The 26,751-nt window shown below is 49.7% G+C and overlaps 1 protein-coding gene across 17 annotated transcripts in view; it reads left to right on the forward strand.

Annotated features, from left to right (window-relative positions):
* unc80 (unc-80 homolog (C. elegans)) overlaps positions 1-26,480 on the forward strand; it is a 29,532-nt gene extending 3,052 nt beyond the window's left edge. Inside the window, exons 8-66 of one of the 17 annotated variants that reach the window (XM_029840211.1) lie at positions 1,325-1,598; positions 1,677-1,811; positions 1,884-2,100; positions 2,195-2,335; positions 2,695-2,963; positions 3,040-3,384; positions 3,468-3,599; positions 3,705-3,852; positions 4,689-4,739; positions 5,193-5,341; positions 6,272-6,435; positions 6,956-7,164; positions 8,747-8,853; positions 8,932-9,085; positions 10,215-10,387; positions 10,464-10,676; positions 10,747-10,882; positions 10,948-11,081; positions 11,160-11,337; positions 11,415-11,654; positions 11,817-11,914; positions 11,984-12,187; positions 12,263-12,370; positions 12,465-12,603; positions 12,712-12,893; positions 12,969-13,100; positions 13,839-13,871; positions 14,492-14,678; positions 14,937-15,068; positions 15,141-15,284; positions 15,407-15,507; positions 15,594-15,680; positions 15,755-15,938; positions 16,211-16,305; positions 16,701-16,790; positions 16,880-16,981; positions 17,059-17,239; positions 17,309-17,574; positions 17,680-17,814; positions 17,886-18,024; positions 18,097-18,193; positions 18,262-18,432; positions 18,507-18,599; positions 18,671-18,889; positions 18,981-19,211; positions 19,768-19,891; positions 19,970-20,095; positions 20,187-20,310; positions 20,382-20,588; positions 20,654-20,838; positions 20,927-21,092; positions 21,181-21,360; positions 21,431-21,578; positions 22,289-22,345; positions 23,263-23,344; positions 23,410-23,515; positions 23,757-23,777; positions 24,012-24,205; positions 24,479-26,480. In XM_029840211.1, coding sequence (XP_029696071.1) covers positions 1,325-1,598; positions 1,677-1,811; positions 1,884-2,100; positions 2,195-2,335; positions 2,695-2,963; positions 3,040-3,384; positions 3,468-3,599; positions 3,705-3,852; positions 4,689-4,739; positions 5,193-5,341; positions 6,272-6,435; positions 6,956-7,164; positions 8,747-8,853; positions 8,932-9,085; positions 10,215-10,387; positions 10,464-10,676; positions 10,747-10,882; positions 10,948-11,081; positions 11,160-11,337; positions 11,415-11,654; positions 11,817-11,914; positions 11,984-12,187; positions 12,263-12,370; positions 12,465-12,603; positions 12,712-12,893; positions 12,969-13,100; positions 13,839-13,871; positions 14,492-14,678; positions 14,937-15,068; positions 15,141-15,284; positions 15,407-15,507; positions 15,594-15,680; positions 15,755-15,938; positions 16,211-16,305; positions 16,701-16,790; positions 16,880-16,981; positions 17,059-17,239; positions 17,309-17,574; positions 17,680-17,814; positions 17,886-18,024; positions 18,097-18,193; positions 18,262-18,432; positions 18,507-18,599; positions 18,671-18,889; positions 18,981-19,211; positions 19,768-19,891; positions 19,970-20,095; positions 20,187-20,310; positions 20,382-20,588; positions 20,654-20,838; positions 20,927-21,092; positions 21,181-21,360; positions 21,431-21,578; positions 22,289-22,345; positions 23,263-23,344; positions 23,410-23,515; positions 23,757-23,777; positions 24,012-24,205; positions 24,479-24,946 — 9,307 coding nt within the window. In that variant the 3' untranslated portion in view covers positions 24,947-26,480. Of the gene's footprint in view, positions 1-1,324; positions 1,599-1,676; positions 1,812-1,883; positions 2,101-2,194; positions 2,336-2,694; positions 2,964-3,039; positions 3,385-3,467; positions 3,600-3,704; positions 3,853-4,688; positions 4,740-5,192; positions 5,342-6,271; positions 6,436-6,955; positions 7,165-8,746; positions 8,854-8,931; positions 9,086-10,214; positions 10,388-10,463; positions 10,677-10,746; positions 10,883-10,947; positions 11,082-11,159; positions 11,338-11,414; positions 11,655-11,816; positions 11,915-11,983; positions 12,188-12,262; positions 12,371-12,464; positions 12,604-12,711; positions 12,894-12,968; positions 13,101-13,838; positions 13,872-14,491; positions 14,679-14,936; positions 15,069-15,140; positions 15,285-15,406; positions 15,508-15,593; positions 15,681-15,754; positions 15,939-16,210; positions 16,306-16,700; positions 16,791-16,879; positions 16,982-17,058; positions 17,240-17,308; positions 17,575-17,679; positions 17,815-17,885; positions 18,025-18,096; positions 18,194-18,261; positions 18,433-18,506; positions 18,600-18,670; positions 18,890-18,980; positions 19,212-19,767; positions 19,892-19,969; positions 20,096-20,186; positions 20,311-20,381; positions 20,589-20,653; positions 20,839-20,926; positions 21,093-21,180; positions 21,361-21,430; positions 21,579-22,288; positions 22,346-23,262; positions 23,345-23,409; positions 23,516-23,756; positions 23,778-24,011; positions 24,206-24,478 lie in introns of those variants that run through there. The other 16 variants (XM_029840215.1, XM_029840212.1, XM_029840222.1 and 13 more) reach the window with 16 other exon arrangements.
* The last annotated feature ends 271 nt before the right edge of the window (positions 26,481-26,751 follow it).

The raw sequence follows: 26,751 nt of genomic DNA on the forward strand, positions 1-26,751 counted from the left end.
TATTGGCCCGCAGCTATCACGACAGTTTTAGCTCTCTCTCCTGGCCCGGCAGGAAGCCACAGGTCTCATTTTATTATTAATGATGTGTTCATTTCGAAAGTTGTCCTTAAACTCTGCGTTCAACCTGATTTGGGACAGCGAGGCAGGCAAAGAGGGGGGCTGGGAGGGTTTTACATCATCTCCACAACTCCAACACTCCTCTGACAGTCAGCATTCCATTTGCAATCAGCCCAAATCCCCCTCCCCCAAAGCTCGCTCTATCCTCATATAGACACGAGCACCAGAGGATTTTTGAACGCTCACGTGGTCACGCGGGGAGGCGGCGATAGATCCCCGCCGCCTCGCAATCTGAAGTTATGAGAGTGGAAAGTGAACCAGATGGGAAATTTCAAGGATCCACTCAAAAATATCCTCTCAATCATTTTTCCGTCGTCACAGGGGCCACATGGGAGCTGGGATTGGGATCTCTTCCTCACGTGCTTGCACCTCAGCACCGCTCAGCCCAGATTTAATCATTTCAGCCGTCGCTGCCTGTGATTAATGCGCCTTGCTCATCCGGTGGCGCCGCGTTCTCAGCATTGCTGATGCTGAGACAGTTTCCTTGGCAACCTCCCGGCTGCTGCATCCCGTCCTACCTCATGGAGACAGAAGGGCCAGCTGGCTGTCGTCACTCTATCTCCTTGACAACCAGATACAACAGCACGGGTTGAGACAGTGGAATTGGATCCAGCCTCCATCCGCTGTCCGCTCAGAGCGATTCGTGTAGATATCGACCCTCTTTTCCTGCTCCATTTATTACACCAGCCAAGATTAAATGCCCCCTCCCTCTCCCGCTCGCCTCCTCTCTCTCATGGTATCAATATGTTCCTCACTAGTCTGCGGGGCGGCGCGCTCCGCGCTCTGCAGCTTGCTAACTGCTGACCTTCATTCCAGCTTATTTATAGTGGACTCACGTCGACAGGGCCTCCTCTCTGCACTCCCAATGATGCTGGAGGGGGGCTCTGTCCTTGTTTACCACCCTCCTGTGATGCATTATTAATGAAGCAGTGCACAAGGAGCTGATGACAAGCTAATATCAGAGGAAAGAGTGTGACAAAGAGTAACTGTCGCGACGATAGTCGGCGATGTGACAGTTCCGGAACGACTCGAATTGCAGGAAAACACTCAAATGGATTCACTGATTCTTACAGCAGCTAACACCACTGATGCTAGCAATATATGAGTGCGGTCCTAGCTGAGCAACCCATATGGATTCTAAAGGTTCTTGAAGGACACAGAACGTTTAATGCATTGGTTAATAGATGATTTAACCCTGTTTTCCAAGGACATCAGCCCCTGCAGGTCTGCCAGCATCTCTGGCCCAGCGAGCGCGCTACGCCACGTACTTTGACGTGGCCGTCTTGCGTTGCCTGCTCCAAACGCACTGGACAGAGGAGGGCGTTCACTGGGCCTTGATGTACTACCTGCAGCGACTGAGGCAGATCCTGGAGGAGAGGCCCGAGCGTGTCGCCGAGCCTTTGGCGGCGCCGCTGCCCCGGCCTCGCAGCAGCTCCATGGTGGCCGCCGCTCCTTCCCTCGTCAACACTCAAAAGACTCAGGTGCGAGGGCTGTTGTTGCGGGGTTCTGCCATCGCTGTTGTGGGATCGAGGAGAGTCTAACGTGGCTGCGTGTTACAGGACATGAGTCTGAAGTGCAACGAGGAGGAAAAGTCTCTCAGCACAGAGACCTTTGCAAAGGTTTCCCTGACCAACCTCCGTCGACAGGCCGTCCCTGACCTCGCCTCTGACCTGGGCATGAATATCTTCAAAAAGGTCAGACGCCTGCACGCTGATGTCGTCGGCTGGAGATCCAAATCTAATCTTGGAAAATTCTGAACTTTCCAGTTTAAGAACCGGCGTGAGGACCGTGAGAGGAAAGGTTCCATCCCCTTCCACCACACGGGGAAAAAACGACAGCGGCGCATGGGGATGCCGTTCCTGCTCCACGAGGACCAGCTGGATGTCTCACCGACGCGTAGCACCTTCTCCTTTGGAAGCTTCTCCGGCCTGGGCGATGACCGACGTGCTCTGGACCGCGGGGGCTGGCAGGCCACCTTCATGGGTACAAGACAAGCCAGCTTATTCCACTCCCTCTAGCTTCTCTTAAAACCTGGCATTATTGCGATGTGGGGAATCTAACTCATCAAATTCTCTAGGCAAGTTCACGCGGCGAGGCAGCACGGACACGGCTGCGGACGCCGACAGCCTGAACGCCAAGCACTCCCACTCGCACCACTCCCTGCTGAGAGACATGCCCGACCACTCCAACAGCCATAGCGACAACGCCGTCAAAGAGGGTAACAACTGCCGTCACATCAAAACATTTTAAAACATTCCTTTTGTCTTCCTCTGACAGCTGTGCTGGAAAACAAAAACACAAACAACAAACACCAGAAGTTCAGAATCCACTCAGGCAGACCGGAGCGGGAATAGAACCAAATGGAAATATTGTGACAGCGCCGACTCGGCCGTTTTCCAAACGGCGGCACATTTGAGCCATGGCGTTGACGGGTAGTCAGGGAGAGCAAGAGACAGGGAAAAACATGCCGAAATATTAACTTGAAGTAATTTTGCAAATAATTAGGACAGTAAGAAGTTAATATAGATGATAATTCTCATGATTCCTGGGAAATAACACATTGGATGGATTTTTCAGTTCGGTCTCAGATCTCTACCATCACCATGGCAGCCTTTAACACCACAGTGGCGTCCTTCAATGTCGGCTACGCTGATTTCTTCACTGAACACATGAAGAGGCTGTGCAACCCCGTCGCCGTGCCGGAGATGCCGGTGGAGCCGCTGGCGTGCGCCAACCTGCCGCGCAGCTTCACCGACTCCTGCATCAACTACTCCTTCTTGGAGGAAGGGGAGAACATCGAGGGCACCAACAACTTTGTCCTGAAGAATGGAATGCTGGATCTGACAGTAAGCTAGATTTGAAGGGTGCTGCTATCAGTTATTGACTCGTTTGCAGAAAAATCCCAATTCTGACTCCTTTCAGGCTGTGCTGCGCGCTCTCTACGCCGTCCTGAGCCACGACATCAGTTCGAGGATCTGCGACGTCACCCTCAACATCATCGACTGCCTCCTGCAGCTGGGCGTGGTGCCTGGGATGGGCAAGAAACTGTCCAAAGCTGAAAACAAGGAGAACCAGGAGGCGCGGGCCAAAGATGCGGCTGGTCAGGGACTAGGAGGAGGAGCCCAGGGAGGTGGGGCTGTCCCAGGAGCAGGTGGTGGAGGAGATGGAGGCAGCGGTGGTGGGGGAGGAGGAGGTGGCGGGAGTGGTGGAGGGAGTGGGCAGGGAAGCAAAGATGATGTGAAGAATAACAAGGATAATGACAAAAAGGTTTGCTCTGACGTTGCTCTTTCAAGACTTTTTAAATGAAATCCTTGATTGTATAGGCGCAAAAACGTTATTTGTGTCAACAGGAAGAGGGTTCCAGCTTCAGCACCCACCGTCTGGCTCTGACTATGCTGATAAAGATAGTAAAGTCGCTTGGATGCGCCTACGGCTGTGGCGAGGGACACCGCGGCCTCTCCGGAGACCGCCTCAGGATGCAGGTCAGCCTCATTCCTCTACCCCGTTTGACCTTCCGGAAATGGCGTGATGCCCCAAAGGTGATGAGATCAAAGACGTGCAGTGACCTTAACCAATCCTTTCCTCAGGCTCAGAACTGCTTGACCAGCCTGTACAAGTTGGACAGGGTGCAGTTTCGCCAGACGATGCGCGAGTATGTCAACAAAGACTCCCTCAATAACATAGTGGACTTCCTGCATGCACTGCTGGGCTTCTGTATGGAGCCCATCACCGACAGTAAGTATGTGGAGTGCATGTGAAGCGGACCAGCAAGTCCCAAACTTTTATAGCCCCCGATAGCGCAACCATAAATAAGTTGCTCGGAAATGATCCTGTAGCGCCTTGATTTCAGCTACATTAGCGGTTAGCACCTCCTGATGGTGTATCTTCTGAGCTGAGCTCCTGCTTCAAGTCCAAACTTTAGTTTGAGCACCAGGACATGAATCATCTATCTTTACGTCAGACTTAATGGTGGGTGCTAAATTAGAACACGTTATTGCTCAGGAAAAAGCTGAATTGCACTCTCGCTGTCCCACCCCACACTTTGACTTTGCATTCCAGCACTATCTCTGTTGATATATCTGTTTTTCCCCTTCCTTCTTCCGCCTGTCCTTGCTTGTCTGTGTCCCTTTTTGTCCGTCAGACTGCTGCTGCTTCCATCTCCCTCCCTCTTATTTCCTCTTCCTCTTCAATGAGCTGAATCCTGCCTTCCTTTACTCACTCATCCATTCCGTACACTTGCCGGTCCAGAGCTTTGCTCCATTGCATCCTGACCCAGTGGCACTGAGGCACATTTTACATTCCAATTCAGTTTCATGTCTAAATTTAATGTTGCGCAGATGAAATCGTAAAGATCGATGATGGCAAGTTACCGAACCGATGAGTGACTGGATTCTGAAAGTGAACCGGGGCACCTTTGTTTCCTTTTTTTGTGCGTGTGTGTGTGTGGGTTACTAGTGTGCGAGTTCACCTCCCTGCCGGAGGTGGGGGTGCCACGTCCTTTCTGATGCCGCATACATGTTTGTGCTGGCCTGATGTCGATCAACTTGTGCCCTGCCTCTTTTCTCTTGCAGAGTACGGCAGTGCAGGTGAGAGGTCCAGGAGGGCGAAAAAAAGAAACATCGGTAGATACACATAATCAATACCAGTCAATTATGGCAGTAAGATCACCCGATCAGACCCTTCCCCTGGCACCGCATCCATTGCTGTACCCCTCACTGTCTCCAAAAGTGACACAATTTGCCTGCAACTCCCAAATTTCTGACTTAAATGATTCAGCATCAGCAGAGCTGTGTATTTTGCAGTGATCATTCAACTGGACCAGGTTCAGCCCCCCTACTCTTAGAGCAGGCCTTAGTCACTTGCATGTATTCCTTACTCCCTTCCTGGAATCCTTTTCAGTTTGCTTCTCCTCATATGCTTTATGGACCCTTTTCCTTTGCCCCACTTCCTTCCCTGTTGTACGGGCTCAGTGTTTTATGCTCAAGCTGATCAGCTGTCAATAATGTTCTCTCCCCTGCTGACTAACCCCCCCCCCCCTCCGTGTGATCCGTGGTCTCTACCACTTCGCGTTCCAGACAAGGCGGGCTTTGGGAACAACTTCACCACGGGGGACAACAAGTCCGTGGCACAGAATATGGAGGCGGTGGTGGTGGGATGCATGTTCAAGTCCCTCATCACCCGCTGTGCCTCCACCACGCACGAGCTGCACAGTCCGGAGAACCTGGTGAGTGGCAGGTGACATCGGCCGCCCACACAGTTTGATTTTCCCGACCACCGATGTCTGCGTCACAAGACGTATCGCGTTGCCTCAGTTATCATTGTTTCATCATAGCAGCTGGTTTGGAAAACTGGGATGATCAGATGTCCTCCCGTTCCTTAAACATCTGTCAGGGCGGAAGCTTAAAATTGTCCGGGATTTGAATCCACTAGAGCCTCAAACAAGTTTACATCGAATCTGCTTTGCATTTCTCTGTGTCATTCACGTACTCGTGCCCGCCCGCGCTCCGTCCCCCGCTGAAGGGACCTCTTCTTCACAAACTCCAATCTGGTCTCCCAATGTTCATTTTCCAGCTGTTTCCCGTCTCACAGTTCATTTCCAGGTGAAGTCCCGCTCTAATTAAAGGCTGCCTGTAGCTGCGAGCTGAGGTCCCACTGTCAGCCAAGCTAACATTTGCGGCCATCAAGCGATATTGTTCCAATAAAAGCTGCAAAATGTCTCACTATTTTACTTTGATCCTCCTCTTTTTTACAGACCTGCTCTATATTGGAAGATCTATGTGCTCTAAGTTTATATTCTAAACTGTGCAAAATTTTGGACGATTTAAGTTAAAAAGCTCATTGTTGGGCCCGATCCGTGTATAGAGCTGCATAATTTATCGTTTAAGAACTGTTCTGAGGTAACATGACTGCACAAGGTGTCCAGAAAGCCAGAAGTTGGCATCGCTTGTGCACGTTGGCGGGAGATGACACACGGCTGAAGACGGGCACAGAATCAGAAGCCTCCCACTCAAAATCTGAGCTGGTGTCTCATTCATCCTCATAAAAACAGCCTATGCAAGCACGCACACATAAAATCAGCCCGATTCCACCGTTGTTCTCGCTCCAACTCACTCGCTTCTCCTTCCCTCTGATCTGCTGCCCTCTTTCCACGCAGGGTCTATACTGCGACATCCGCCAGCTGGTGCAGTTCATCAAGGAGGCTCATGGCAATGTGTTCCGCAGGGTGGCGCTGAGTGCGCTCCTGGACAGTGCTGAGAAAATCACCACTGCCAAAAAAACGGACGAGAAGGAGGAAGCTAAACAATCCGGAGGCAGGAGGTACGCGTGTGGATTTATTTTCTTTTACTTCCATTTTTCTGTCCTGTCTGCATCTACGGCTTGAGTGAATGATGTTTGACTTCGTCTAATGCAGAATCCCACCATCAAACCAGAAATGGAGGGGGAAAAAAACTGTTGGCTTGAGACACGTGGTCAAAATCCCCAGCTTTACCGCTAGATGGCAGTAAAATCACCCAAAAAACTAAGAATTGATCTCAATGTTCAGATCCCACGGACAGTGAAAAATCAGGCAGGGACCAGATTTGTATGTGTGTTGGTGTGTGCAGGTTGGTGTGTGCGGGCGTGTCTGGGGAGAAGGGTCAGGTATCCGGTCTCCCGTAGAGCCCCCCCCCCAGACCCCCGAACAGTGAGTGGTCACTTCCCATCGCACCATCTCTGTCGAGGCACGGCCGTCATGTCTCAGCCCCCAGTTGAAGAAAGTGTAGAATCTCTTGTGTCGCTCGCTCCTTTAGTCCTTTTTGGCATCCTTTTATCAATAAAATGCCCCCTTTCCCCACAGCGATGAACAGATCCCAGGCGCTCTGCTGGGCAGGAAGGATTTCTGGAGGAAGATGTTCAAGTCTCAGAGCGCCGCGAGTGACACCAGCAGCCAGTCAGAGCAAGACACCTCAGAGTGCACCACCGCCCACTCCGGCACCACCACCGACCGGCGCTCTCGATCCAGATCCCGCCGCATTTCCCTGCGTAAAAAACTCAAGCTGCCGATAGGTGAGTTAGTTTGTGGTTTTTAGGTTGGAAGCTTGAACTTGTCAGAGTGACTAAATTAATATGGGGTCAAACGTCAAACTAAGGTCCAGTTCATGCCATTAATCATTATTTTGTTTCTATCACATTCTCTCATTATGCATTTTACATTTGTCGTCTCCCTGAACTACCTTCTAACGTGTGTTTCGTATGTCGAACTCTGCAACTCTGCCTGCCGAGAGACCAAACAACCTCATCTCTTTGGTCTGTTCTGTGTTCCTTCCTGTGCTTTAGCATGCCGTGGGACCGCTCGCGCACCACTCACTCTCTCTGTCTTACGTATGTGGATGCAGAAACCATTGTCGTCCCAAATCTCACGTCCTTATCTCCCCCTGCTGGTCATCTGTTTCCCTTGTGCGAGATGTTTCAAAACTGGTCAAAATTTGTACGTTTTATCAGATGGATGGAAGCAAAGTGTGTACTCCTGGAATTAGCTGCCCTCTAGTGGTCGGCGTCAGCAATTCAATTCATGTCTATTATTTATTTATTAGCGTCAAAATTGTCTCTCGGCACTTTACAGTAAGCCCGGTTTTGGCTGAAAAACAGTAGTGCCAAGGAAAAACTCCTATTTAAAGGGAAGCAGGACCAGGCTAATAGGGGAGACCCTCCTGCTGATGGCCGGTTGGGTATCACATATAACCACATTAAATATTTTTATTGAAATTTGTGATAACCAGTTATGTTATAACGGATTCCTTTCATGCACTTGGGATGATGTAACGACACATTTTTGAATCATAACCAAGCGCCAAACAAAATGATCAAAATCCAGACCTCAAAAATCAGACAAGCCGCCACATGGAGAGAGATCTGAGTTGGCTTCTTTTAATGGAGGTTACAGACCGTAACCTTGATTGATTATGATTAGAGAGGTTATATTTTGATCAAAGCCCCTTGGCCTTGAGCTTCGGAAGGTCAAAGCTCAAAGTCCCTTCGGAATCCGAAACATCACTAAAATTTAATCAGCTATTTCTTGGCCCATTGTCAACGTTTTCTGAAAATTTCATTAAAATTGGTATTTTTTTAAGCTGTTTTGCTAACAGACACAGACAGCCCCTGGAGAGGTATTTACTATGTTAACCAGTACTAGTAGTATAAATAGGCAGTAGCGCCAGCATGGCAGCTATGACATAACCTGGTGTCAGGGATTTCGAGCAGGACCTTGGTGAGGTCTTGCTGCTTAATTGATTTTAGGATTGAGGACGCTCATCTACAGTACAATAATCTAAACTATTTTCAAGGTATTTTGTGAAAAAATCCCAATTCCAAATGCAACATCGTGCACTAGATGGTAATAAAGCGGCACGGCTCTCATGAGAAAAGCATCCTGTCTGGGCAGTAGACGCGCTCCCTCCACCTGGTATGAAAAACTTAATTTTGTATATTATTTTTGAGTTTTAAGAGCTGCAACGCAATGCTGGAATGCTTCCTCCTCCCAGCCCCACTGCCCACATGCATGAGCACTTCCTGGTCTTGTACTGTCGTGGCTTTTCTCGAGAAGTAGCTGTTTCCTGTTTAAATCGGTACCATATTCACGCGTCCGCAGGAAACTGGCTGAAGCGGTCGTCTCTGTCGGGATTAACTGATGGCGTGGAAGACTTGCTGGATATCAGTTCAGTGGATCGTCTCTCCTTCATACGGCAGAGTTCAAAGGTCAGAGGGGAATACAAAATGCTGTGCGTCCGGACACACTTTTGGCCGTTCTGTCTGACTTTGTTTTGCCCCCTGCAGGTGAAGTTCACCAGTGCGGTAAAGCTGTCAGAAGGTGGCGCTGTGGGAGTAGAGTACACTCGGGACGAGGAGGAGAATTTCTTCAAGCGGCTCGGTAAATGGAGGTCTGGCAGGAGGAATCCATCCAAGCTTCACCACACAGAAGAGAAAGATGGTAGACCTCCCCCACCCTGGGGTGCCCCTTACCCACCAACACCCCACTGTCCCTTGTTGATCTAGTCCTCGTCCCTCCTCTTGTTTTGTCAGTGTGGTGTTGTGTTTTGTCTTGCCTTGCTAGTTCTGGTCTGAGCTACTCTCCCGAGCCCCATTTTTCATGTTAGTATCGCCGGTTAGCTGCCTGCTACACTGATAAACTGAATGTGACATTTTCAATACATTAGTGTCTCGTTTGTGTTGATGCCTTTTCCACTGATAAAAAGAGACACCTGCATTTAGTTCAAAGGCTTATTCCTGATCTTAAACAAGTACGGTAATGCTAATGTTGGTCAGTGATAGCAATATGTGAATAGTTTCAGTTAAATATTTGTAACTCACCCCCCCAACTGTGCATTGTATCACCAATACTGCATCCTCCTCTGTCCAACCGTGCACGACCTGTTCCTACAGCAGAACCTGTTCCTCTATCTTCCACATGGAAAACGGAGAAAAGGAAACATGTGTGGTCACAAACTCATACCTACAAAAACCATCTTTCTACCGTAGAGCTGTGCTACCGCTAGCATGATGCTGTCAGCGCTCTCTCCGTCTCTTCTGTGGTGACGTCTGGTGGTATTTATTCATGCCTTTGATTAAAAAAAAAAAACCCATCCCTCCAGGATTCCACATGATTTTTGGGATTGCTGGGCTAAAAAAAAATGCCGCTCACTTCGATCCGTGTGTGGGGTTTGGCAGCATCTAGTGGTGACGATTCAGATTGGCAGAGGATGACACCAGCTTTCACGCAGCAAAAAGCGATCTACGGAAGCCCTGGAGGGACCGACAACAGAACAGTCAGCATAGATGCCACTTTCTTTGGGGCAGCTGTGGTTACATTAGTCACTTTTGCAGCCACGCGACCTGTAATTTGGTTGAACTCGTCCTCTCTTGTGGAGCTCAGGTCGGACGTGTAACCACTGCTGATAGTTGTGCTCATCTTTCACTCAGCTTCATTTGTGGTGGCTTTCTGTTCAGCCTGACGATGTTGCTTCATGCAATGTCTGAGTTTAAAACGAAAAAAAGGCCCAGCACCTCCAGTGTTATATTGTTTTCTCTTGTCTTCTATCGCATTTGGCCTTTTCCATCAGGACCTCACGGTTTCCAGGAGCATCTTGCAGCCAGTCAGGAGGCCATGAAGAATAAGAACGTGGTGAATTTGGGAGCCATCCGCCAGGGAATGAAGCGCTTCCAGTTCCTGCTGAACTGCTGCGAGCCGGGAACGATTCCCGATGCCTCCATCCTCGCCGCTGCTCTGGACCTGGTGCGTAGTTTGACAGCCTGAAGGCTTGAGCAGTCCATCATCACCACGTTATCATCGCGGTTCTGATTCCTTCCAGGAAGCACCGGTTGTGGCCCGAGCCTCCCTCTTCCTGGAATGTGCTCGTTTTGTCCACCGCTGTAACCGGGGCAACTGGCCTGAATGGATGAAGGGCCACCATGTAAATATCACCAAGAGGGGGTTGTCCAGGGGCCGATCTCCAATAGTGGGCAACAAGAGAAACCAGAAACTCCAGTGGAATGCAGCCAAACATTTTTGCCAGTGGGGAGATGTGAGTGGAAGTCCGAGCTCTGTCGTCGTGTCATGTCCAAACGGGCCTGTAATTAGCTCTGTCCACCCAGGCCATCGGCACCAGGCTCAGCGAGCTCTGTCACTCTGACAGCGAGAGTCCTGCCAACATCCTGGGCTACATCTTTGACGAAGAGACCAAACGGAGAATGAGAAAAGAGGATGAGGAGGAGGACTATTTGGATGACAGTAAGTTGAGGAAAGATCTAGCTGCCTATTCCGTGATCTTAACCTCGGCGTGTTTCTCCACCAAGACACCGTCAATCCCACAAAATGCGGCTGCCCCTTTGCGTTGAAGATGGCCGCCTGTCAGCTGCTTTTGGAAATCACCACTTTCCAGCGTGAGACCTTTCCCTGCTTACCACGGCCACGAACGGAGCCCCTTGTGGTCGGTAGTCATGCGGCTCAACCAGTGTCATTTGTCTCTGTCCCCCATGGCCCTGGGTAATGCGTCCCCTGTGTTTAGGACCTGGACAGCTGCCGCCTGCGCCTGGATCCGGAGCTTGGGCGTCACCGCTACGAGAGGAAGATCAGCTTCGCGGGCATCCTGGATGATGAAGACGGGCACGATTCGCTCAACAGCAGCAGCCACACGCTGAAGTCCGACACCACCTGTGATGAAAAGAAAGGGCAGGAAGCCCAAGGTGAGATAAGGGGTCGTCTGCATCGCCGCGCTACTCTCCGTTGCCAGCCGCTCTGTTCGTTGTCACAAATAATGTAGACGATCTCTCCCCACTGCCGTCTTCTCCAGCGCCCATCCGAAAGATCCGCATCGGAGGCTCCCGCCTGCTCCAAATCAAAGGGGCTCGCAGCTTCCGTGTGAAGAAAGGAGGCTCCCTGTCATCCATCCGGAGGGCCGGAAGCCTCAAGAGCACCAAACTGTCCCGGCAAGACTCCGAGTCAGAGAATGAAGAAGGGCTGCTGTCACAGACGCACAGCCGGGACACCGTGACCGACATAGGCGAGACTTTTCTGACAGAAACTTCTGAGTCACTTCCGTTTCAGCTTTTCTGAAATGAAATCACCAAAGCTAATAAAGTCATGTGCAGGGGTGGAAGGCGAAAGCCTCAGAGTACCTAGTCAACAGCTATACTTGCTAACCTGTACTGGTTTTCTCCTCCAGGCAGCCCATTCAGCACCAGTGAACCCAGCATCGAACCTGAGGGCCAGAGCTCAGGAGGCACCGAGGACAACTACCACCGCAACATGTCTTGGCTCCACGTACGTCTTTTTAGATCCTTTATCAGCGCGCTTCTGCGTGTGCCCGTCTCAACCACTGCCTCCTTCCAGATCATGATCCTGCTGTGCAACCAGCAGAGTTTCATCTGCACCCACATCGACTTCTGCCACCCGCGCTGTTACCAGCACCACAGCCGCTCCTGCGCTCGCCTGGTTCGGGCCATCAAACTTGTATACGGCGAGACGGTAGACAGTCTGAGAGAGGACAGCGCCATCTCTGGCCACATCATGGCACGTGCAAAGAAGAATAAGGAAGTAGGTCTGACTTGAGATAGCATTCTAAGCTAAGGCTCTTGATGATGCTAACCGAAGAGCTTTCTGTGCTGTCAGTCTTCGGACAAGTCCTGCTTGAGGACCCCATCCATGAAGAGAAGACCCACTGACCCTAACACTGAAGGGAAGAAGGATACCGGCATGCTCAAGTATATCCGGAACCAGGTAAGGGACTCAAGCTAATGCTCTTATGTCGTCTCATTTGGTGTTGGGAAATGTGTGTTTATGAAGGTAAATGTGGACTCGCCTCCTCTGTTAGGTGATGAGTCTGTCGCCGGCTCCTCTCTCCCTGCTGATCAAGGCAGCTCCCATCCTGACTGACGACATGTACGGAGACATCCAGCCTGCGGCGTGGGAGCTCCTGCTCAGCGTGGACGAGCATATGGCAGCTGCTGCTGGTCACATATTTATTTGTAGTTCTAGCTGGAACATATAGAGATCTGCTTGATATGATGTGCTTTACTTTGTTCTTTTATTTTTGGCCCTTTTGTTTCCTTCCCCTCCAGCTGCCATGTTCCTCCTGTGCGCAGTCAAAGTCCCCGACGCCGTCACCGAAATGATGATGGCGGAGTTGCATCACCAGGAGGCATGTCAGCGCATCAACTCCATCCTGAAGTTTTACACGCTGTGGCGTTTCCGCTACGAGGTCTGGCCTCGCATGGAGGAGGGAGCCCAGCAGATCTTTAAGGTGCAGCGTGGGCGTCATCCATCCTTCGTCAGGCTGAAGCTAGCTTCGCTGACGCGCCTTTGTCGTCTTTTCCAGATACCTCCACCCAGCATCAACTTCACTCTTCCCTCGCCAATCCTGGGAATGCCCTGTGTTCCCATTTTCGACCCCCCCTGGGTGCCTCTGAACACCGGGAGCGTTCAGGACCCAATCAACGAAGACCAGTCTGTGAGTCTGAGTTTCCTGTTCTCAGTCGTGGGATTAAAACTTGTTTTTGGGACTTGTGACTTGCAATGGACCACATTTGAGTAAAACATATATAAATAAATGACTTTATCATCACAGCTAAAAACCACATGCTAGCATGTGCTAACATCCAAACTAAGATGGCGTAACTGTCAGTATGTGCTGGTGTTACGATGTGTCTTTAGTCCAAAGGCCAATTGTGTTAACTAAAAGTCCGCAGTTCCAATAAAGTCAAATCTCATCAACACATTGATGGAAGAAAAGCTGGCTCCACTTAACCTGCTAGCTTTCTTGGTGTGAGCTCGATTTTGCACCAAAAACTCAGTTCAGTTTTCCGTGTTTGTGAGCAGTAAAATATGCAGCTTTTGGTCGGTGACGCGGCTAGTTCATTGACGATTGTCGGCACTGTGTCGGAGATACCACAAAAGCTCCGACCAAACCTGGGCTTCAGAACCATCCGGTGTGTGTGATCCCCCCCCCCCCCCCCCCCCCCCCCAAAAAAAAAACAACCTCAAAACATCCCAAAAGCAAAGACACAATGAACTTTAAATGGTTGCTGCACCAAGAAATCTGTTTATTGTGCTGAAACAGATTTCCTTTCAGTTGATTTTCTTTTCCTTTGTGTGAAAAAGCATGCATTTCCAGAGATGCATACTACATTCTGATGAATACGTGTGGGCACCTGCTCTGTAATTTATCTGTCAACTGTCTTTTCTTTAGTATTCCGCATTAATTCAGCCAGTCCATGCCATAGTAAGTTGATAACTGTCCGGATGTTTGTACTGATGCATCTTGTTTCATCAGATCATTAAAAACTGGCTGGAAAATTATCTCTATGGATTGTGTCTGTTTTTAGCTCGCCAGTAGCCGTCGGTGTTGCTCATTGCTGCATCTTGAACAGCGTCAGTGTTAAAGCCCAGCATGCACCGGAAATTCGGACATTTTGTGTGTATTCTCCTGATTTTGTATGGTCGTTGGATGAGAATGAGTTTGCTCTTTATGTTTTCATATCGTGTTTAGCCTGTTTGGGTGTTTGTGTGTTAGCGCTTACTGCCCACAAAATACAGTACTGCACATTCTCCAAATTCCAATTTGAATATATCTCAGTTAGTTTGTGATGACTGACAACTTTCTCATTCAAGACGTCAATATCGTTTTACTTGATGTGCAAGTGCTCCAAACAAACAAAAAAAAAGTTACTGTATTGATGTGCTTGAGTCTTAAATCTAGATTATTTGTGCACAGATGTTCCAGAAACTGTCCTGAAATTTGTTGGAACGCTTTTGTTCCTTTACTTCAGATCTTCGGCACACCGTTTGTTGTTTCCTCTTTACTTTTTGTTTCCACTCTCTCCCTCTCTCGCATTTTCCCAGAAATCTTTCTCGGCACGGGCCGTGTCGCGTTCCCACCAGCGGGCCGAGCACATCCTCAAGAACCTGCAGCAGGAGGAGGAGAAGCGGCGGCTGGGCCGCGAGGCTAGCATCATCACCGCTATCCCTGTAGTTCAGGAGGCTTGCTACGAGCCCACTTGTAGCCCCCCTCCTGAGCAAGAGGAAGAAGGTGGGACTGCCAGCCATGAATCCACATCTAAACACAGTTGATTCTGGTTCTGGTTTCTCTGGTGCAGCCACCAAGTACCAGAATGCTACTCCTTATGCTCAGATATGATCTTCCAAGTTTTCTGAAAGCAGAATCTTGAGCTCTGTTCTACATGGTCCACGCTGGGCCTTCGTCTGCTGGATCACCTACTGGATCCTGAGAGAATATTGTCTTTATTTCTTTATCTGTACCAATCATGTCGGACATTCCTCACGCCAGCAGAAGAAGTGGTGAACCTGACATCCCGCCGTCTGTCCGTCAGTCCCTCCTGTGCCTCCAGCAACTCCCATAGGAACTACTCCTTCCGTCGAGGTTCCGTGTGGTCCGTCCGCTCTCTGGCTAGTGCTGAAGGTAGCTAACTCACAAACTTTGACATGCAGGTCTTGTTTGTTTTAAATGATTTTCCCCTTCCTTTTTTGGCAGATGAAGAGAACACAACAGAACACACACCCACACACCACATGTTACAGCCGCCCCAGTCCGTGTTCCCAGCATGCATCTGTGCTGCAGTGCTGCCAATAGTGCACCTCATGGAGGATGGGGAGGTTCGAGAAGATGGAGTGGCTGGTAGGTGCTGTAAAATGCCAAGTGGATTTATTTGAGTAGCGGACGCTTGGTATGGCTGTGGGGTTCTTGCGTTTCACTTGGAGGAAAATATGTCTTTAAAAGGCTGTAAATATTTCCCTCAGTAAGCGCTGTGGCCAAACAAATCCTCTGGAACTGCCTGATTGAAGATCCGGCACTGGTTCTTCGCCACTTTTTAGAAAAGCTAACCGTGAGCAACCGACAGGTGGGTGATCATCAGAATCAAGAGAAACTGATTTGGGGAAAAAAAACGTTGTTAAAGGATTTTCAACATTTGCTGTGTGGTGGCAGGATGAGCTCATGTACATGCTGAGGAAGCTGCTGCTCAACATCGGCGATCTGCCAGCTCAGACCTCTCACATCCTCTTCAACTACCTGGTGTGGACAATCCCCTTTCTGTATCTCTTAGTTGGTAGGAAAGTCCTCGAAAACGTATGTGTGCCCCTCCCCAGGTTGGCCTAATCATGTATTTCGTGCGGACTCCGTGCGAGTGGGGGATGGACGCCATCTCAGCCACGCTGACCTTCCTGTGGGAGGTTGTGGGCTATGTGGAGGGACTGTTCTTCAAGGACCTCAAGCAGACCATGAAGAAGGAGCAGTGTGAAGTCAAACTGCTGGTCACCGCATCCATGCCGGGTGAGCAGGCCTTGGCTGCTATTATACTTACACCATTCAGTTACAGTTCTTCAAATAGTCTCCAATTATGTTGCTCTAAGTGGGCTCAGTGTTGCCTCCTGAGGCACCATGTGGTATGACATGAAAAGACATTCTAGTCCATTCTAGTCACAAGTGTTATTCACTGCAAAGGACACTTTCCGCTTTCTAAATAGGACTATTAATTGAAATCTTCCCAGAATAGTAACCTTTTGAATATTTCTTTTGTGGGCGTGTGGCTTTTTTTGACACAGGCACGAAAACACTGGTTGTTCACGGGCAGAATGAATGTGACATCCCGACACAGCTTCCAGTCCACGAAGACACCCAGTTTGAGGCTTTGCTCAAGGTGCTCGATCATTTGTTTACCTGTAATTGGTTGCTATTTTAAAAAATATATATTTAAGACCTAAAAATATATTATATTAAAGGAAAAAATTGCCATGTATTCTTTTTTTGGGCACTTCTTCCAACATATTGAGAGGAATTAATGCACAATATTAATGACCAAAATGTTTTAAAAGGCAAGAAAAATGCAAAAACATTCCTTAAACTGAGGCATGCAAATGACCTGAAAGACCTTTTGTTATCTTAAATTGTGGAAAGGATGACTTACCTAGAATGAGCGATGTAAAAAAAAGAAAAAGAAAAAAAAAGAGGGGTACAGCATCGAGCCTTGAGGAACCCCTTATTCCATAATAGCTAAGTGTGGCTGATGATCTTTTCCCACCCTGAATCAACCAGGAGTGTTTGGAGTTCTTTAACATACCTGAGGCCAGATCAGCTCACTACTTCCTCATGGACAAACGGTGGAACCTGATCCATTACAATAAGGTAACATTCAGCTGGTCCCTATCAACTTCCCCAACTCAACGCAGCTTTATTTTTGTATGATTTTTTTTTTTGCACTTTTACACCCCCAGACGTATGTCAGAGACATCTACCCCTTCCGGAGGTCAGTCTCTCCTCAGCTCAATCTGGTCCACATGCTGCCTGAGAAAGGACAAGAACTGATCCAGAAACAGGTTTGTATGATGTCTTCAGACTAGACATGAAGATTGGCAACTTGATAAATGTTTCCATCCCATTTTTTGGTCCTTAGGTGTTTTCCCGTAAACTGGAGGAGGTTGGCCGGGTGCTCTTCCTTATCTCCCTTACTCAGCACATGCCCAATGTGCACAAGCAATCCCACGTCTCCCTACTGCAGGAAGACCTCCTGCGCCTGCCGTCCTTCCCCCGCACCGCAATCGATGCAGAGTTCTCGCTCTTCAATGAGCCGCAAGGTAAATCAAAGAATCTGAGCTGGATCGTCACATAAAACCACTGTTTTAACCAGGTCCTCATTATCCTAGGCAAGGAGCTGTTCGGTTTGGACACCCTCCACAAGGTGCTGTGGATCAAGCTCCTGGAAGAGATGTTTGTGGGGATGCCCAGCGAGTACCCGTGGGGCGACGAGATGATGCTGTTCCTGAACGTGTTCAACGGGGCGCTGCTGCTGCACCCGGAGGACAGCTCTCTGCTCAGGCAGTACACGGCCACCGCCATCAACACGGCCATTCACTTCAATCACCTCTTCTCTCTGAGCGGCTACCAGTGGATCCTGCCCACGATGCTGCAGGTGGGGGGGCAGCCCATGTTTACGCCCCCTTAAATCTTTTCTGACTGTGATGTTTTGGCAGGAAGTTGCGTGACACCACTCTGTCATGTTGCGCCTTTCTTTTAGGTCTATGCTGACTATGAGAGCAACCCCCTGCTGAGACAGGGCATCGCGTTTTGCTGCCGGCAGTTCTACATCCTTCACCGCAAACCCTTCATCCTGCAACTGTTTGCCAGCGTGGCTCCTCTGCTGGAGTTTACTGTAAGGTCAGCTACTCGTCATGGACATGTGCTCTTGTTTCTGATGTTCCTTTTTTCATTTTATGATTCCAGACCAACACCAGCACCGGTCTGTCGAAAGGAGTGTCGGCTCAGTGTCTCTTTGACCTGCTGGTTTCTCTGGAGGGTGAGAGCCAGGACGCTCTGGACGCACTCGAACTCGTGAAAGCGGAGAAACCACTGCGCTCCCTGGGTAAAATGACGATCGGTATGTTCTACTGAAGCACATTTTGCATGCGCTTGAGTTGTGCCTGTTGTACTGCAGACTTCTGTTACGGCAACGAGGACCTGGCCTTCTCAATCAGCGAGGCCGTCAAATTGTGCGTCACTGTGGTCGCCTACGCACCTGAATCCTTCAGGAGGTACCGATCGAGTGTTTTGAATGTCTTTTTCCTCTGTGGTTTTCTGTCCCGCTGACACACGTCTTTAGCCTTCAGATGCTAATGGTGCTCGAGGCCTTGGTGCCCTGCTTCCTTCAGAAGCTGAAGAGCAACACAGTCACGATGGAATCGGCATCGGCTGCCAGGGACGAGATCGCAGCCATCGCTGCTCTGGCCACATCGCTGCAGGCGCTCCTCTACAGCTCTGAGACCCTGACAAGGTCTGGCTGCATAGACCTTCAGATGGCATGTGTCCCTGTCAGAAAGTTCACAGTCCTGCTTTCATCATCCACAGGCCAATGACTGCACCCCAGATGTCCCGCTGTGATCAGGGCCACAAAGGAGGCACCGCAGCTAATCACGCCATGTCTGGAGGGGTCAACACCAGGTCTGACACACGGAAAAATCTGAGAATGTCTGGCTGAATGACAGGCCTGACTGAGATTTGTCTGCGAGAAGGGATAACCTCCATCTGCTGGAAGAGGGCCAGGGGATGCCGAGGGAGGAGCTGGACGAGCGCATAGCCAGGGAAGAGTTCCGCCGCCCCCGGGAGTCCCTCCTGAACATCTGCACAGAATTCTATAAGCACTGCGGACCGCGGCTCAAAATCCTGCAGAACGTCGCCGGTGAGCCGCGAGTCACAGCACTCGAGCTGCTGGACATCAAGTCGCACATGAGGTGATGAAACCATGGTTCTATGATGTTCACACGGTTCACATTCAGCAGCCTGAGAATAGAATCGCTGAAGTTGCTCCTGTGGGTTTGGCAGGCTGGCGGAGATTGCCCACGCCCTGCTGAAGCTCGCTCCCTACGACACGCTGACCATGGAGAGCCGAGGGCTGCGCCGGTACGTCATGGAGATGCTGCCGATCACCGACTGGTCGTCGGAGGCCGTGCGGCCCGCCCTCATCCTCATCCTCAAGAGGCTGGACCGCATGTTCAACAAGATTCACAAAATGCCAACGCTCAGGTGCGCTCGCCCACAGGCATTATGCACCAGGTCTGTTGACTACAATCACTTCTTTGTGTCTCCCCGTGAGTGTATCGTGCTGTTTCGGTGACGTGGTGTGTCCAGTAGATAGACGGCTTCTGGCACTGTCCTCTGTAGCACTGCCTTTGTGGATTGGTGTATCGTAAGTGCTGCTGTGGTGTGTTTGTGGGCGAGAGGAGTTCAAATGCAACGTGAGCTTTCCAACAGTGTGTCCATCAAACCGGCATCCACCAGCATCTGAATCTTACAAGATGTTGCAGATGTACATATTGGATTTAGTTTATTCTTCTTTGTTTTCCTGATAAGTTCATACTATATAACAACTGCCTGGTGGTGGGGGAATGCTGGCCCCAGGTGTTACACCAGGCTGTGTGTGTGAGTGTGTGTGTGTGTGTGTGAGAGAGAGAGAGAGAGCTTTGCAGTGTCGATGGCATCTTTTTTTCTAAAAAAAAAAAACAGCAGCTATTTAGGCAAACATGGTTTTAAGGTAATTGGCTATTGAGGGTCTCAGCTCTCTTGTTTACATTTCTGACCATGGTCCTTTGGTTGGTGCCGTGTTTACCAGGAGACAGGTAGAGTGGGAGGCGGCCAGCAGCCTGATCGAGGGAATCTGCCTAACGCTCCAGCGGCAGCCGATCATTTCCTTCCTCCCACACCTGCGCTCGCTCATCAACGTCTGTGTCAACCTGGTCTGTAGACACGTCCTATGAGGTGCAAATCATCACAGTCACCACATGGTTGTTGAGGGTTGTTGTGGGTTTTTCCAGGTCATGGGTGTGGTCGGTCCATCTAGTGTAGCCGACGGGCTCCCCCTTCTCCACCTGAGCCCGTACCTCTCCCCCCCACTGCCCTTCAGCACGGCAGTGGTCCGACTGGTGGCCCTGCAGATCCAGGTAGACCATTCATTTCTGTAGACCACCCACCGTCTGTCTGCAACGGCAACATGGGACACGTGTTTATTGCGACCATATTTGTTCATCTTAGGCCTTGAAGGAGGACTTTCCTCTCAGTCATGTGATCTCGCCTTTCACCAATCAAGAGAGGCGAGAGGGGATGCTCCTCAATCTGCTCATTCCATTTGTGCTCACTGTGGGCTCTGGAAGTAAAGGTATGGTGGATTATTGTCATCCCGGCTGAGACAGAAACATTCCATGTTTTCTTTTTAATGTGGACTTTCAGACAGTCCTCACCTGGAGCCACCTGAGATCTTCTTGCTGCTGCAGACGGTCATCAACATTCTCCTGCCTCCCCGGATCATCTCCACCTCACGCACCAAGAACTTCATGCTGGATGCTTCTCCAGCTCACTGTTCCACTCCAGGTGACACGGGGAAAGATCTGCGCCGTGAGGGTTTAGCTGAGTCCACCGGCCAGGCTGCATATCTGGGTATGAACGGGAGATTTTCCAGAGCTTTCTCTCCTTCCAGAAACTCATCCTGTTTGTTCTTACAGCTCTGAAGGTGGTCTTGGTTTGCTTTGAGCGCGCGTTGGGGAACCAGTGGTACCGACTTAGCCTACAGGTAAAAGAGATGGCTCTGAGAAAAGTGGGCGGTTTGGCGTTTTGGGACTTTATTGACTTCATTGTCCGGACCCGTATCCCGATCTTTGTCCTGCTCAGACCTTTCATCCAGTGCAAGGTATCCAGAGGTTCATTCAGTTATTTCTTTAGTGGTATTTTTCCAGCATCGTGCTACCATTGGTGTTACTATCTCTATGTTTTTGTAGTTGTTGACCCAGCCAGCAGATTCCCAGGAGGAGATAACAGCACGGCACCACATCGCCGACCAGCTGGAGCGGCGCTTCATCCCACGTCCTCTCTGCAAGAGCTCCCTGTTTGCCGAGTTCAACAATGAGCTCAAGATCCTCAAAGAGGCCGTTCACAGTGGCTCCGGTGAGACAGCTCGTCTAAAACGGCCGCCTTTTCATTGAACGTTAGCATTTAAGGTCTTATATTTCTGTTCCACCCGCCCACCTGACAGCCTATCAGGGCAAGACGTCCATCAGCACTGTGGGGACGTCCACGTCAGCGTATCGCCTCAGTCTGGCCACAATGTCGCGGTCCAACACGGGTACGGGCACCGTCTGGGAACAGGACAGTCAGCCTTCACGCCAGCCTTCGCAAGACACTCTCAGCCGCACTGATGAGGACGATGAAGAGAGTAGGCAACACTTTTAGTTTCCGTTTTCCACTTTCCAGTACATCGAAATAACAAAGTGTCTTTTTCACAGATGATTCCGTGAGTATTCCCAGTGTGGTGAGCGAGCACGAGGCCTTCTTGCCTCAGGTGATCACGCAGCGCCGTTTCTCCAGCCACGCCACCGGCTCGGTAGCCCCGCAGCCCGAAGCCCACCGCACCACAATGCTGCCAAGCCACAGGTAGTGCTCTCAGCTTCCAAACTGACACACTTCCAAACGTTAATACCGAAGATAGTTTGGAGCAGGAAAGAGGAAGAGGGTTATCATTCCTATCTGGCATTTGCCAATTTCGGCTTCTGCATCAATTGGGCAGGAACTGAAGCAGATTACCACCTATCCAGAAAGAAGAGAATGTAACTCGGTATTGCTTTGACACAGACGGCTGCGATTGGTCCTCTCTTTTTCTTTGTACCTCCTTGTTTTCAGATTTTCAGTTCTTCTTGTACAGGTGTGAATATTTGGTAGGGAGAACTCACACCCATGCATACTAATCCCTTCTTTTCATATGTAGTTCATTGAAGGCAAGAGCTTTGAGTATGAACACCAGTGGAGCCCACCACTGAGTCTGTTTCCATAGCAACCGGTGCCTCAAGGAAATGTGTGATTTCAGTCCTGGCTTGATGATGCAACTATGGAGATTTAACATTTTGGAAGCAGCCATCTCCCACAGTCATCTTTTTCTGTGTATCTCTGTTGATCTCAAATGTTTCTGTGCAGCAGTCTCGGGTCAGCACTGCGACTCAGACTCTTGGTAAGAATAAAACTGCAGTTAGAAGTCTGGGCTTCCCAGCCCCCCAACACCCCCGCGCTTTCTGGGCTCAGGGACTTGATGGGAATTTCACCTGCACTCCCTAAACTCCAGTTCTCCCCCTTCGCCCCCCTCTTTGCAGTGAACCCAATGTGCTAGATGAGTCCCAGGGCCTTCTGCAGGAGGGTAACCTCTCTAGGTACAGTGGCCCTCTGTGTGTGTGTGTCCCATCGGTGCGTTGCATCTGTCTGCCAGTGGGAGGGGCATTGCCACAGGACGGCCTCCCTTTATTGGCTGTCTCACCGTTGATCACTCATCCACATCCAGTCAAATCGCCTCGGCCCGCCTCACCGTTCCTCCCTTCCCCCCCTTATCTGACTCTATCTCTTTCTCTGTGGGTGCAATGTACCTTCTCTGTCTCCCTCCGCCACCAACTCCCCTGAGCTCCAAACTGACCACCATCTCAGATCATCCGCTGTGCCATTCTAACCCGGCCCTTCCCCCTCCGCCTTAAAAGAAACGGCCCTTTCAGGGCCTGGGTGCCCCTGAGCTTGCCTCTGTTAGCTGTGGGTATTTTTATCGTTGATGTGCCATCAACAAAGTCAGCCTCTCTTCCATTGGTGCCTCGGTGTTTTCATACTGTTTATGTGTCTCTCAGGCTTCTCGCTGATCAAATTGGGCGTCCAACTTTGGATACCAATCTGTTGGGGCAAGCGGGAACTGGAGTGGCAATGAAATAAAAAAAAAGAAATAAAAAAGACTTTTCCTCATTTCCAGATTGGCCCTCAGTAAATTGAATGTGCCAGACTAGAAGAAGGGGAACTTAAAGTGCGTTCAGGTTGAAAACCCTGACAGGGTTGCTACTCCAGTCTCGACTGTCCCCTGTTGTGTCCCAGCGTGTGAATCATAGCAGCACCGTTTCCTTCCGCACTGTGACTGGGCGTCTTGTAAACACCATGTTTGTCGTGTGTGAATGGGTAGAATAGCAACAAAGTGTTTTATTACAGACAAAATGACTGTTGGCTGAGCTCAGCTGGAGGTAAAGATGGCCCTGTGTTCCCGCCGCAGTGATCTATTTCCCTGTGTGTTGTCTGTCCCTCTGATTGGTTGCACCAGGGTTGCCAGCGTGCAGAGTGAACCAGGCCAGCAGAACCTTCTGATCCAGCCACCACTGGGACGGAAACGAGGCCTCAGACAGGTAAGCGTCACTTTGCCGACACAATATGTGTAAACGCAGTTATACACCGACCCTCTGCTTGGCAGCTGCGTCGCCCCCTGTTGTCCATCCCAAAAAATGAACCACGCAGCCGATCGGGAGCGCGGCTCTCGACGACCCGCCGGAGCATCCAGCCCAAGAACAAACCACTTGGTAATTTGTGTGTGTGACAGTGAGTGTTTGTTGGTCAAGGTGAGTGGATCTTTGTGGAAAAAATGTCAGATGTTTAAAAAAAAAAAAGGACTCATGATTCCCTCCGTGGGCGTGTTGACTTAACTGACCCCTCGTCCTCATTCACAACCTCTGCTCTTTGTTGTATCACCTGTCACCAGACTGACTCTTCTCACTCTGTTGTGTCTCATGCTTTTTTTTTTGTTTTTTTTCGAAAATAAAGAAACTTTATTGGACTGTGAAGGTGAGACACGACCACTTAACCCTTCCTCTCCACCCTGCAATGGCCCGCCCCCCTGTAATCTGCAACCTAACCCGATAGGATGCTCTGCATGTCTGTCTTGCGTCCCCTCCCAGTCTCTGCCTCCTCCCCCTCCCATCCCTGCCTCACCTCTCTTTGGTGCTGTGTTTGTCCTCTCACTCAGACTGCTGTCTCTCTTTTGACCCGGGGGGGGGTGGGTTTTGTCTGTTTCAATAGCTCACGGAGACCAAAAGAGATCCGTCACCTTTACGGAGAGTCCAGGACAGCAGCCGCCCACTCCCAGCTCTGCGGAGCCTCCGGCTGAAGGCAGCAAAGCCAGTCCTGCCTTTTCAAAGTCCCCAACCCTGGAGGTGCCATCGGCTTCATCAGCCATGGTCACTGCGGACCTGCACACTCCTGCCATCTCACAGGTAGGAACAACAAACGTGCAAAAAAGGTGAAATACCCCATCGTGGCTGTTTTGAATCACGGTTAAAACTGGTTTCATGATGGTAGTAACGAATAAGTCCTTTATAAAAAAAAAAAAAAAAAAAGTTCCACTGCCACCCAGAGGCCACACGTGGTAGTGCAGCTAAATTCCCGTGCACTGTATCTTTCCCAACCAAAAACACCAATAACTGTTGTGACTGTGACTCAGTTGGTAAACTGGAGCTAGAGGAGCAACAGCCTGTGTGTTCACCCAGGTCATTCCTACCATAAGCAGCAAGGAGAAGAGAGAGCAGTGGGGCCTCCGGAGCAGCCTCTCGCCTCCACCCTCTATATCCCGCCCCTCCACTCCAACGCCCCCATCCCGTACCTGCTCCCCTCTGCCCCTTTCCCGGACCTGCTCCCCTCTTGTCTTATCCCGCACCTCCTCTCCTCTGCCCCCACCCCTCCCCGTGCTAGGCACAGCGCCCGGCGCCGGGTCCTCCTCCTGCTCCTCCACTGCCTCCCCCAGTCCCTTTCCTCCCTCCGCCCCAACCAGGGCCGCACAGGCTCAGGGAGAGCCCCGGAGACGAAGAGACGACGGCGCTTCTGCCTCGCAGCGCCAACCTGCTGCATCTGAGCGAGGAAGACGGCACGGAGAACCCCCTCCTCACCCCGCTGCTGTCACACCTCTCACCCCGCAGGTCACCCCTGCCACTCTCCCCCATCGACCTGGACCTGGATGAGTCCCACGTGTGAGAGGATTGTTTTTACGGAACCAGATGGCCAACTATGCTGAGCTACTTACGATCGATTAGGGAAAAAAGACGGGAATGTTCATCAGGAAAAGTGTGGATCACTTTTCCAGCCCTTCACTGTTCTGTCAGGTCTGATTGTCCCCCGGTCGACTTTCCTCCATCTGTTCTTGTGGTGAATTTTATCTGAATGTACACTTTCATCAAACGTCTCTTTAGTGTCGAGTCCCACAGCTCAGAGGTTTATTTTTAAATCAGAGTATATGATTTTCAAAATAAAGTAAAAATTATGTGCTCTCAGAGATTAAAATAAATCAAATTCACATTTAAATGTAGCTTTAAATGAATGAAAAGTATATAATTATATAAGAGAGAACAAAGCTAATGAGGCAGTCTATATTAAACATTTTATGAGACCAAATGTCAGAGTTTATATGTGAGTGTTCTGTCAAGGAAATGGTAAATATAAGCTTAAAAATAATGTCACTAATATTATGTAAAGTAAATCCTCGAGGCTATGAACAGATAATTAGCTTGGGTGGTAGTTTAAGGTTGCCTTGGTGCTCTGTGGGAATTGTTTAAGTTCTGGGATTAGCGGTAGCTGCCATTTTGCTCTGCTTCCTGCTTTTCAGAGGTTTTTAGCCCCGATGGGAGTCAGTTCTACTTCCAACCTGTCAAAATGTGTCAACTCAAAGTTGTTTACAGCAAACCAAGGTCATGTCTTAGCACAGGTCATTCTTTTTCTTTTCCAGAAGACTTTGGGATTTATTTGCCTTCTCTACATCATTTCCGTTGTCTCTTTTCATTTCAAACGTAGCGTTTGAATAGATGCAGAAATGGAATCACACCCCTTTAAGATCCGTGCTCAGTCCTCACTGTTGAGTTTCATGGTGCCCAAAGGGAGATGAGCGGGAATATTTGTGACCAAAGACTGTTATTGATCGGTGAAGTGGGTTTTAATACCGTACGCTAACACGCCGCGGCGGTGATGTGCGTTACCATGCCTTAAAAGACAAGAATTATGTTAAAGGTTATTCATCTCATACTTAACAACCTCAAACCTTTTGTCATTTGAAGATGTTTTTAGCGTGTTTTTAAATGTAAATGTCTATTATAGCAGCTGCTCATATTACCTGTGATGTCGTTAAATTATGGGATAGATGTGCCATAATCCACACCAGCGCACTGTGAGTGTTTTGCTAGCGGCTGCTTCTCCTCTGGTCATCCGTGCTGTGTCAAATGATCCTGATTTCCATATGCAGTGGTAATATAGGACATATATTTCATATGTATTCTGCATATAAATGTGTATTACTGCCTGTTTCTCATGTATTAGCACACGCTGGACAGTCTTGCTGAGGTGCTGGAGTGTCCAAAAATTTCTGTGTTTTTTTTTTTTTTGTCTTGTCTTGTCTTGTCTTTAAGAGATATTTAATCCATATTCTGAAGCCATAAAACTGTCAAAATTAGTCCATGTGCAATGTTGGAATAATCTTATGATGCAACATCTAAATAAATGGTTAATATTTACGCTGTTATGTGGATTTGTGTCCGTCTTTCTGGTTGGTCAGTCACCTCAGATGACGCGAAGCTGGGGCGTCTTGAGCACCCTCTGCTGGATGATTGCTGCATGACAAGGTCAGCCCTGTTCTTTCCAGACACACTGGAAAATAATGTTTTTGACACGTTTCTTGCATGGAAAGATGCTGCAACACCGCGAAAGGAAACAGTTCGGTGCGCTTGCGTACAAGAACCAGCAGATGGCAGCAGACGCGCGGCTTCCTCCTGCTGTTGAT

Source organism: Takifugu rubripes, chromosome 8 (genome assembly GCF_901000725.2).
Source record: "Takifugu rubripes chromosome 8, fTakRub1.2, whole genome shotgun sequence".
Lineage (NCBI taxonomy): Eukaryota > Metazoa > Chordata > Actinopteri > Tetraodontiformes > Tetraodontidae > Takifugu > Takifugu rubripes.